Source organism: Caretta caretta, chromosome 16, assembly GCF_965140235.1.
Source record: "Caretta caretta isolate rCarCar2 chromosome 16, rCarCar1.hap1, whole genome shotgun sequence".
Lineage (NCBI taxonomy): Eukaryota > Metazoa > Chordata > Testudines > Cheloniidae > Caretta > Caretta caretta.
In genome coordinates, this window is record NC_134221.1 from 11,021,074 (window position 1) to 11,033,481 (window position 12,408).

The following is a 12,408-nucleotide window of genomic DNA, read 5'->3' on the forward strand; positions in this document are numbered from 1 at the left end:
GTGACAAAAATGTTGATGGAACAGTTTTCTCTTGAAAAATGCAGTTTTGCTGAGATCCAAATGTGTTGTGGGAAATGCGTGGATGGGGAGAAAATGTAAATGAATTGTTTTGACTTTCTCATTTCATTAAGGTGATGCTGAAATGTTTCATTTCAACTTTCTCATTTCAACTCCTTTTGTCTTGACTTTTCCCCTATATTAAATATTTGAATAGATATAATACACAAATATAATATAATAGTGTTTTGGGTTACTGTGCTGATGTTATCAAAAGGAAACATGGTTCCCATATTGAAGCGAAAAGATTTGACGCTATCAAAGAAAAGCATTTTGATATTTCCAAAATGAATGGTCTGGGGAACTTTTTGTTTTGCTGGAAATTTAGAAATTCTGGATCCGTTTCGGAATGAAAACCAATTTTGAAATGTCAGAATTTCCCACAGAATGGAAATTCCATTTTTTGGCCAGTTCTGCTTGCAATCTCCAGCATTGCCACACAGAGCCAAACACCTCCAGCAGCCAATTCCTTTCCAATCGGTAACAGAATCAGCCAGTGCTCAACCCCTTACAGCCTGCAAGGAAGCTGGGCAAGAATGCGTAGAGCCCGCCAAAGAGATAAGAATGCGGACACACATGAATGCATACATTCTGACACCCATCCACGCACACGCATGCTCTTTCATCAGTGAATGCTTCTACTCATTCCAGGTAGGATCAGGCCTAGACTCAGACACTCTGATGTTTGAGGACATTTAGATCCAGTTCTAAATCTTGCAGCTGACCCTTATATCTTGTAAAGGGCCTAACCAAAGCCTTCCTATGACCTTTGAGGCATGTTGGCTCTGGATCTGAACATTACATCTTGGGCCTATGACTGCCAGGGGCTCGGGCACTTCCTTGAGAATGGGACGCTCTCACGTGGAGGCTTCAGTCAAGGTCTGGCTGCAGCCAGCTGGTTGGGAATCAGAAATCCTCTCTGTCATGAAGACACTGTTCTTTTATTGAACTGGCCTCCGAGCAGAGCGACATGATGGCAGGAACACAGATTTCTGTCAGCGGCTCATGCTTGGCTGCTAATCAGATCAGAGTAGACTAAGTCACGATTCATTACCTGCAGCCCTGTGACTAATTCTTAGTGAGCTCTCACAAAGCAGCTGGAGAGGAGAGAAAAGAACCTAAATAATTATTCAGCAAACCGCCCTCCAGATTGGGTGGATAACATTAAGGTGTAGCTTTAAAGGTCACTTTGCTTTATTAAAAGGAGACCATTCCTCCCTGCCCTTGAGCCTTTCCCTTAGCTCTGGGTTGGCCGGTGTTGGGTTTGCCCTGTGTTGTAGCATGTAAACTGTGTGTGCTGGTTAGCTTGTTATTCTCACCATGAGTCTTCTCTGCGCCAGTTCACACAGCTGAGACGCATCCCAGGAGCGAGCACTTGTCTGTCCTTCCATTGCAACCAGTACCTTCCTCCTTCCCTGTCTGGACTCTCAACCTTTCCTCTTCTCTTTCTGTCAGCCTTCTCCTGTCCTCTCCCTCTCAACCACTACCCTCTTCTCTCTTTCGTTCCCCTTCCCTCTGTTCCTCCCTTTCCGTTTGGACCATCACAGTCTCCCCCAACCATCTCCCCCTTTTCCTCCCCTCCCACATCTCTCTTTCTAGGGATTATGGGAGTCTGAGTGAGACTGTATTCAGTATTCATAGATACTAAGGCCAGAAGGGATCACTGTGATCGTCTAGTGTGACCTCCTGCATAACACAGGCCAGAGAACTTCCCCCAAATAAGTCCTAGGGCAGATCTGTTCGAATCTGGATTTAAAAATTGTAAGTGATGGAGAATCCACCATGACCTTTGGTAAATTGTTTCAATGATTAATTACGCTCACCATTAAACATGTACATTTTAGTCCCAGTCTGAATTTGTCTAGCTTCCACTTCCAGCCTTTGGATCATGCTGTACCTTTCTCTGCTAGATTGAATAAATATTTTTCCCATGTAGGTAGTTATAGACTGTAATCAAGTCACCCCTTAACATTCTCTTCGTTAAGCTAAATAGGTTGAGCTCCTTGAGTCTATCATTATAAGGCCCGTTTTCTAATCCTTTAATAATTCTTGTGGCTCTTCAACCCTCTCCAATTTATCAACACCCTTCTTGAATTGTGGCACCAGAACTGGACACAGTATTCCAGCAGTGGTCACACCAATGCCGAATGCAGAGGTAAAATAACCTCTCAACTCCTATGCAAGATTCCCCTGTTTATGCATCCCAGGATTGCATTAGCTCTGTTGGCCACAGCATCAAATTGAGAGCTCATGTTCAGCTGATTATCCACCTCGACTCCCAAATCTTTCTTTTCAGAGTCACTGCTTCACAAGATAGAGTCCCTCATTCTGTAAGCATGGCCTACATTCTTTGTTCCTAGATGTATACATTTACATTTAGCCATATACAAATGCACATTGCTTGCATCGAGTTTACCAAGTGATCCAGATCTCTTTGTGTCAGTGACTTGTCCTCTTCATTATTTACCATTCCCCCAATTTTTGTGTCATCTGAAAGCTTTATGAGTGATGATTTTATGGTCTCTTCCAGGTCATTGGTAAAAAATGTGAAATACCATAGGGCCAAGAACGCAGGATCTCACTGGAAACAGAGCCACTCAATTATGATTGCCTGTTTACAGTTACATTTTGAGACCAATCAGTTAGCCAGTTTTTGATCCATTTAATGTGCACCATGTTAATTTTATATTTCTCTAATTCTTCAATCGAAAAGTCATGCAGTACCAAGTCAAGAACCTTACAAAAGCCTAAGTATATTACATCAACACTATTACCTTTATCAACCAAACGTGTAATCTCATCAAACAAATATATCAAGTTAATTTGACAGGATCTATTTTCCATTAGCCCGTGTTGATTTGCATTAATTACATTGCCCTCCTTTTAATTCTTTACGAATTGAGTCCCATATCAGCCACTCCGTTATCTTTCCAGAGAGCAATGTCAGGCTGACAGGCCTATAATTACCTGGGTCATCCTGTTTACCCTTTTAAAAAATTGGCACAACATATCTTTCTTCCAGTCTTCTGGAACTTCCCCAGTACTCCAAGATGTATTAAAAATCAACATTATCAGTTCAGAGAGTTCTTCAGCCAGCTCTTCTAAAGCTCTTGAATCCAAGTTCTCTGGACCTGGGTATGTCTACACTACCCGCCAGATTGGCGGGCAGCAATCAATCCAGCGGGGATCAATTTATCATGTCTAGACTAGACACGATAAATCGATCCCTGAGCACTCTCCCATGAACTCCTGTACTCCACCGCTGCGAGAGGTGCAGGCGGAGTCAATGGGGGAGCGACAGCAGTCGACTCACCATGGTGAAGACACCACGGTAAGTCGATCTAAGTATGTCGACTTCAGCTACATTATTCACGTAGCTGAAGTTGCATAACTTAGATCTATCCCCCCCACCGTGTAGACCAGGGCCCATTTTAGTAGCTTCTGTTTAACCTCCTCTCGAGCTACTAGTGGAATGGAAAGCATGTTGTCATCCCCGTATGATGAGACTACTGGTTCTGTGGATGAAGGGAAAGCAGTGGATGTATTGTTTCTTGACTTTAGCAAAGCTTTTGACACGGTCTCCCACAGTATTCTTGTCAGCAAGTTAAGGAAGTATGGGCTGGATGAATGCACTACAAGGTGGGTAGAAAGCTGGCTAGATTGTCGGGCTCAACGGGTAGTGATCAATGGCTCCATATCTAGTTGGCAGCCGGTATCAAGTGGAGTACCCCAAAGGTCGGTCCTGGGGCCGGTTTTGTTCAATATCTTCATAAATGATCTGGAGGATGGTGTGGATTGCACTCTCAGCAAATTTGCGGATGATACTAAACTGGGAGGAGTGGTAGATACGCTGGAGGGGAGGGATAGGATACAGAAAGACCTAGACAAATTGGAGGATTGGGCCAAAAGAAATCTGATGAGGTTCAATAAGGATAAGTGCAGGGTCCTGCACTTAGGACGGAAGAACCCAATGCACAGCTACAGACTAGGGACCGAATGGCTAGGCAGCAGTTCTGCGGAAAAGGACCTAGGGGTGACAGTGGACGAGAAGCTGGATATGAGTCAGCAGTGTGCCCTTGTTGCCAAGAAGGCCAATGGCATTTTGGGATGTATAAGTAGGGGCATAGCGAGCAGATCGAGGGACGTGATCGTTCCCCTCTATTCGACATTGGTGAGGCCTCATCTGGAGTACTGTGTCCAGTTTTGGGCCCCACACTTCAAGAAGGATGTGGATAAATTGGAGAGAGTCCAGCGAAGGGCAACAAAAATGATTAGGGGACTGGAACACATGAGTTATGAGGAGAGGCTGAGGGAGCTGGGATTGTTTAGCCTGCAGAAGAGAAGAATGAGGGGGGATTTGATAGCTGCTTTCAACTACCTGAAAGGGGGTTCCAAAGAGGATGGCTCTAGACTGTTCTCAATGGTAGCAGATGACAGAACGAGGAGTAATGGTCTCAAGTTGCAGTGGGGGAGGTTTAGATTGGATATTAGGAAAAACTTTTTCACTAAGAGGGTGGTGAAACACTGGAATGCGTTACCTAGGGAGGTGGTAGAATCTCCTTCCTTAGAAGTTTTTAAGGTCAGGCTTGACAAAGCCCTGGCTGGGATGATTTAATTGGGGATGGGTCCTGCTTTTGAGCAGGGGGTTGGACTAGATGACCTCCTGAGGTCCCTTCCAACCCTGATATTCTATGATTCTATGATTCTATGATTCTATGATCAGCTGGTTTTCCCCAAATACAGAATAGAAATATTTATTGAACACTTCTTATTTTTCTGCATTATTACTGATAATTCTACCATCTACATCTAGTAATGGACCAACTGCATTGTTAGGGTTCATTTTGTTCCTAAAACTTTTTTTAAAATGCTTTTTTACTGGAAGTGTGCAGAGACTGTTCAGGGCAACAAAACACTACAAAGCTCGCATCTTTCCAGGTGCCCCCCACTTCCATTGTTTCTCTCTGCTCTTTGGCTTTCTCTTTTTAGCTTCCTTGGCTTTCTGAATAGCAGTGACTACCGGGATGGTCAGAAAGGGTGCAGTTTTCTGAGTTTCTCAGCCAGACAAACTCCCACCATCCCCATTCTTTTTTGCCAGAGACTGATTCAGATCCTGATAATCATGGGGACTGACTGAAGGAGTGGGAAGGGGAAACTTTCTTTCTATCTCTTCCCCCTTCCCTCTCACACACTGTGTCCTCCTTCTCTCTTTCCCTTTGATTTTTATTCTCTCTCTCTCTTACTCTTTCTTCATTCACTCTCTCCCCCCTCCCATTGAGTCAGCTCCATGAAAGCAATGGTGAAGTTCCCATTTCCAAATTCTCTTTCATTGACATTCTGTTTCTGTCTTTATTTCCCCTGGTTGCATTGTCCCTTCAAATCCCACTTGGAAGCTCTCCTCCCATCATAGCTAACCCTAATTCTGATCAAGTGAAAAGCAAAAATCAGAATTTCTGACATACAGGAAATTATGGTATTCCTTTTTCTTTTGGCCCAAATAGGGACAAACATTTGAAATGTTAATTTTTTTATCGAATATAAAGTTCCCAATAACTATGAATTGGAAATGTCAAAATGAGATATTTCTTTCTATTTTCCACTGGGAAAATAAAAAAAAATGTCAACAACAAGATTCTGTGGAAACTTCATTTTCCATAAAAAAAAAATCAACAAGAACGAAACGCTTTGTTGGAAAATTCTTGGCCAGCTCTAATAGCAATGCAAGACTTCCCTCTTTCCCTTCCCTTGGTTGGTCATACATATCCTAATCCATCATAATTTATTGTACAGCAGAGGTATCTGCTAAAGGTATACAAATCTGAAGATTGGACACATTATCGTGAAATCAGAGTAATTGGTCAAATCTAAGACCTTACTATAAATCTAGAGAAAATTACTTACAAAAATCTAGGATAACCCCCTTCCCTGGTATTTTCAAAAGGGCCAGAGGACAATATGCCCCCATTGGTTTTCAGCCAATGTCTTTGAAAATCCCACCCTTAATTATTGGATGACTTTAAGCCTTATTGTTCATTGGGGCCTGATCCCAAGTTCTTTGAAGTCAATGGGAGCCTTTCCATTCTTCCAGTCTTTGGATCAGGTCCTTAGATTGATCTATCTATCTATCTATCTATCTATCTATCTATGGATTTTGATTAGTGATCATCCCTATAGTATATATATGAAGCCCCATATTATATATTACTATCTATATAAGTTACGGGAAGGTACATTTCAGTGATCACCAATACATTTAAAGCAACATGGCTATTATTTTTAAAGAAAACATTTTTTAAAAAATCCACAATATGACTTAGTAAATTAAGCCCAATTTCTGTGAAACATCCTATGTTTCACTAAAATTAAAATAACGCTTGCCAATTTCTACTGAAAACAAAACCATAATATAGCCTGTTCTTCTGCAAAATTTAAATTTAAATCTATATAAAAATTGGACAAAGTGAACTGTTAAAATTCATATTTCCTATTTTTTTAAACATTGAGTATAATGACAAAAAGTTCATGCACAATACATTTTCTGCTCCATTGAGGTCAATTGAAAGACTCCTGTTGACTTCACTGGAATCAGGACTGGTCATTTAATTAATTAATGTACTTGGCCCATGACCTCTAGCTCCAAAATACAGGTGTCTATCACTTGTCTATCAAAGGATTAGGTATACTAGGTAGTAACTGTGGCTGACTCACACACCTCTGATCAGCCACCAGAGAGGGACAAAGGGACATTTGGCCAGTATGTTACTTAAATATCAGTGGCTATGTTGGTATTTCTTTACATTGATGTATATACAACAGTAAAAAAGCACCGTGCCCATTTATTCTCTGGTGCCTTTGGCTTTGTTTTAGAACACAGTCAATATGAATAACAAACCCAGCAGCATAGATTCACCTCTGTACTCAAGACACTAACCAAAAAGTTAATCTCAGTAGGCCTAATATTCCATCCTCATTCAGTCCTCTCACCTTTCCCAAGCCCCCTTACCCCCCCCACCACCAAAAAGAAGTAGCTGAGCCTCACAGCTTGTTCTGAATGCCAACAGACTCAGACTACTTCAGACAAGTGGAGAGAGTTGCAAGGCCAAGTTTAGATAGGTTAAAACCTTAAAATCTGTCTGGAAACCAGTAGGCAGCCAATACAAATCACAGAGCACAGGTGTAATGATATAGGGACCAATCCAAAGACCAGCGAAGTCAGCAGAAAAACTCCCATTGACTTCAGAGGGCTTTGGGTCAGGTCCATAGCCCTGCTATAAATCTCTCTCTCTCTTTTAGTCCTTCTCTCTTTCTCCTTCTCCCTGTTTCAACCATTGTTACTCTTTACTATTCGAACTGCAGTAGCATGCATAGGACTCAGGGCCAAAATGGCAAAAGCCTTTAGGCACCTAAAGATGCATCTAGGCACCTAGTAGGATTTACCAAAGCACCTGAGCAGATTAGGTGTCTAACTCCCATTGGAAGCCAATGGGATTCAGACACTTACATTATTTAGGCACTTTTGGAAATTCCACTATGTTCCTAGACACATCTTTAGGCACCTGAATGCCTTTGCAGTTCTGGCCCTCAGTCAGGATCTGGGTCCCGCTGTGCTAGGCGCTGTATATATACATAGGAAGACACTGTCCCTGCTCGAAGGAGCTTACTGTCTAACTGAAGACAAGGCAAGTGAGTGTAACAAACACTAGGAGAGGAAGAAGAAGGAGGAGGAGGTATGAGCTTTAATTTTCTCTTATCATGGCTCCCCCCCGCCCCTCACATTCACTCTTTCTTCTGTTTCCTACCTTGCAGGTGGAGTTTGCTCTCAGTGCTTTGCAGAAGGACAGAACTCACAGAGTCCAGATTGTCGTAGCTGTTACAGCCCAGGGGGCCAGTCCGAGTTTCTGTTACCTAGAGCCGGATGCCAGAAAAAGGAAACATGCCATTTGTTTGCAGCATTTCCAGGACGGTCCAGCCCCTGACATCTCCACTGATAGACGGACACCCTCACCCACCCCACCCTCACCAAGATACAACCTACATGATGTGGGTGAAAGCCAAATATCCCCAGTGGACAGACAGGGCCAGGTTAGAAACGCAAACTTGAAAAAAGAGCCACCTTCCAGACTCTGTCCAGGTGCAAACTGTCCCATGTTTTATGTTATTGCATCTGAATCTGGGCCTGGTGAAGGGAGGCCTGCAGGTTGATCCATGGGGGATCTCTGTTGTCTTAGACTAAAAGCCAGGAGAGGAATTATCCCATTGTCTCTCCATGGCAATCTAGAGCACATGGATTGAGAACCAGATAGGGTGAGTGATGTCGTGCCCCTCACCACACAAGCACGTACTATGGATAAACGGAGAGACAGAAAATCCTCCTGCTGCTTGTAGCATAGCTGTTTTTATTGTTGGTGACTATCTGCAGAGGAGACCTGTCCTTTCTGAATTCACAAAGAGTGGTTATCTGCTGTCAGGGCTTCAATATCTCAATCCAGTTTCCCATCCTTGAGGGAATAGGCAGGGCCAGGAGACACCACAGAACAATAACACAAGCCGGAGCCTTTCAGCAGTGGCTGAGAGTGATGGCTTCATCCCGCCTGCCTTCCTTGCAGCACGTTCCCTGACAATGGAATCCCTCCCCAGTGGAGGCTGAGTGCTTTCAAAGGAGAAGGCTGTTGTTTGTGGATCCGTTTTCCTTTCCTTTGTATTCTCCTCCCAGTAGCTTCCCCCACTCCCCCTCCAGCTCTCTATCTCTGTCCATTTCATTCTGGAAGCCTTTGTAAAGCCTCATTGTAGGCTTTTCTCATTCCCTTGTAGTCAATTCACCTGAGAGCTGTTCAATAGAGACTGTACTGATACCTGCGGTGGAAGACATACAAGGGTGGCATGATGCTGTCTAATATTCCTGCCACTACAGAACTGCTTGCCCATTTCCATTGTCGTTGCTGACCTGCCATGGCCATGCCCTCCCCAATATCACTGCTACACTGCAAGGACCATGATCTCCTTAACATCAATGCCACACTGGGTGTCCCCTTCCCAAAATCACCTTCATGCCGGAATGGTCTGTGCCTACGTGAAATGAGGGACACAAGAGAATTACTTTTCCCATCTAACATCAGTAGCACAGTGCAATAACTTGCCTTTTCTTGTGAAGAATGCCACATTGCAATTGCTGGTGCCTACCCAGCAATGAAACCAATTATACCCTATTAAAGGCCAAGCCCTGACTAGCATCCCTCTTGCATCGGGATGGCTGTCATTCCCCGCTCCAGTTCTCTCCCTGGAATCTCCATAGCAGCAGAAGCAATACCTTGATTGCTCCGGTAGAGATCTGGATCTCATGGAGTCTCCTCATGGTGCCATCACGGTCTACAAAGTAGGAGGAAGCAAGCTGGTGCAGTGCCTCAACGCTTTGGGTAGCGTTTCCTGACTTCCTGTCAAGTCGGCTTTTGTCCATGTACATGGTCAAGGCCTCCTCCCCTGCAGTGAAGGGAAACAGATTGCTACATTGGAAGGTTTGCTGCTACCCCACAGGGCAATGTGCAGAGGTACCTATGGTATCACATGCTGAACCTGTACCATGCAAACTCTGAGATCTCTGCACCCCTGGCAATGCCCTTGTGCAACAAAGCCAGTCCCATTCTTCTGTGCAATGGGCCAGATTCAAAATCTGAGTACAGCGCCATTGAGGCCAATGGTCCAAATCCCCAGCTGCTGTAAATTGGAATAACTTCACTAAAGTCAATGCTGATTTACACCAATGGACAAACTAGCCCATTATATAGAACAATAACAACAACAAGGCCTGTCATTGTGGGGATACATTTGGAGTGATTTGCATAGGGCCAATATTTAGACTTCGTGGAAGAAGATGCAAATCTCATGGAAGTCTATTATCTTAATTCAATGGCATAAAGGATAGTTTAAGTTACATTTAGCTCACGAGTGAATGGGTCTGTGCTGAAAGGGTAAACGAGTGTCATTTGTAACGATCTGGCATCCAGTGACTATGCAAGATGAGTGGTTGAGAAGTATGGGAAGTAGGAGGGATGAGATGACAAGCAGAAAAAAAGCAAAGAGAAGTAGCATAAATGATGACTCTGCTCTTCCTGCAGTCCTGGAGAGCAAAGGTGAAGCATGCTGTGTGGGTACAAGAGCAAGGGAAAAGGTATTGAACAGGACAAAGGAGTGTGGGTAAATCAGGCTCGGTATTAATGAGAGCACTGTTGCCCTGGCAATGACAGAGAATCAGGAAGTACAGAAGTTAGAGTCCCAAGAGGCAACAAACATTAATGAACAATAGCAACATTCTCAATGAAAAGAAAAGAAAGATGAAGAACAAAGTTTATAACCACAGTTTACTTTAAAAAAAATCTATTCATGATGATATCTGAGCCGGAATACAATCTAGCTGACTCTGTCTGAGCTCTGCAAGGCTGAAAGGAGTGACAGGCAAAACCAACATATTTTCCTCACTAAGGTCAGGAAATCTGATTTTGAATGTACACGCGGAGCAGAAGGGGCCATTTTTATGTAGTTAGCTTTGAGAGAAGAATCAAAGTTTAATTAGGGTGGAAGTAAGTAGCACCTGCTGTAATCCAACCTGTGTATCCAACAGATGAACTGATATTTATGCTGCTGCTGATCATTGTAATAATAGGGTTGTGCGAAAAAAAAAATGCATCACCGCTGTTTTGATGGATAACTATTTTACTTTAGGGACATTTGATTTTTTAGAGGAAAAAACTGATTTTTTCTGTGGGAAGCAGACACTTTCTGTGACAAACTTTGATTTGACAATGACAACATCAAAAAGGTATATGAAATGTGTCTCCAAATTTTTCATTTAAAAACCAGAGTCCAGAATATTTTGATTTAGCAATACTACCGCGGTGCCTAATGGGAATTGTAATTCAGTTTCGTCATGTCCTTATTCTCTATGGGCCAGACTCACTAGCTGACCCACATATCCCAGGATGCACCATGGCCAGGGGTCTCCCATGACACACCCCTGTCCCCTCACCAGGAGAGGAGACTGTGGTGCATCATGGCAAACAGTCTGACCAGGGAACCCAACCTAAGCGACAGAGAATGGGAGCTTCCAGCATCCAACTACAACTCCCATGAGGCAAGCTGTGGCATTTTCAAATGAAAATATTTTGATTTTTTTTGCCAGGAAGTCAAAATTTTCGATGGAAAGTTCCGACCAAAAACATTGTTTTCCTCAAAATTTTCCATGGGGGAAAACCCCCAGATTCTGACCAGCTCTAAATAATAACAACAATAATAATCAATAATTAACGTGTTGACAGCGATACCTAGAGGCCCAAGCTGGGGATCGAGGCTTCACCATGTTAGGCCTTGTACACACACACAAAACGGAGAAGATGTTTCCTGCCCCAAAGGGTTTACAATCTAAGCATATGATGGGAGACAACAGGTGGATACAACAAACAGACGGGGGAAACACAAGGTAATGAGATGAATATGATAAGCATGTTAAGCAGCGGTCACAGCACACCAGCTGCTTAGCTGCTGTCAAATGTTTTGCTCGCTTCACAACACATATGAGTTTTCAGGAGAGCTTTGAAGGAAGATAAAGTAGTGACTTTGTGGATTTTTACAGGGAGTTCCTCTGTATGAGGGGGGAAGCTTGGGAGGAAATGCAAAGGTGCTTGTGGGAAAATGTGATTAATAGGCAATAAAGGCTGTAGCTTGGGCCAAATGTATCCTTGATGCAACTCCACTGAACTCAGTGGAGTTGCACCAGAGATCAATGCGATCTTCTGTGTCCATTTCAGACTAGATTATTATACATAGTAATGGGGGCCCTGGACGGTATCGCCTAGATGGCAGTTAGACACCCAGCTCCTATTGAGTTCCAGTGGGATTTGGAAACTCCCTTGTGTTCTTTAGCAAAGCCCGCACCTTGTTTTTTTGCTTCCCATGCAGAAAGATCATGGCCTATGTCAGCCCCTGGTTCAACAATCACTGGTGGAATGCTTAGGTGGGACAACGCTTTGAATGGGGACTGCTCTTGTACATGTACTCGGGGCAGGTCTACACTCTGAACTTACCCCGGTATAACTACAACCATCAGGAGGGTGAAAAATCCCCCCCCTCCCCAGCCCCCGAGCGATGTAGTTCTATCAGCCTAACCCCCGGTGTAACAGGGCTATGGTGATGGGAGGGCTTCTCCCCGCAACATAGCCACCATCTGTCGTGGAGGTGGATTCACCACACGGCCGGGAGAAGCTCTCCTGTCAGCGGAATACGTCTTCCCGGAAGCGCTACCGTGGGAGAGCCGCACCAGCGTTCTAAGTGTAGACGTGCCCTGGCACCGCTGTCGTCGAG

General features: G+C 43.8%; 1 protein-coding gene across 3 annotated transcripts in view; it reads right to left on the reverse strand.

Moving 5' to 3' along the window:
* The window catches only part of BRINP1 (BMP/retinoic acid inducible neural specific 1), a 96,825-nt gene that overhangs the window by 17,345 nt on the left and 67,072 nt on the right, over nt 1–12,408 (reverse strand). For 2 of the 3 annotated variants that reach the window (XM_048822892.2, XM_048822893.2), the window contains 2 exons: nt 9,365–9,534; nt 7,857–7,962 (listed from right to left, as the gene is read on the reverse strand). The exons of the other annotated variant lie outside the window; for it this stretch is intronic. In XM_048822892.2, the coding sequence (XP_048678849.1) occupies nt 7,857–7,962; nt 9,365–9,534 (276 nt within the window). The remainder of the gene's footprint in view (nt 1–7,856; nt 7,963–9,364; nt 9,535–12,408) is intronic. 3 annotated transcript variants of the gene reach the window in all.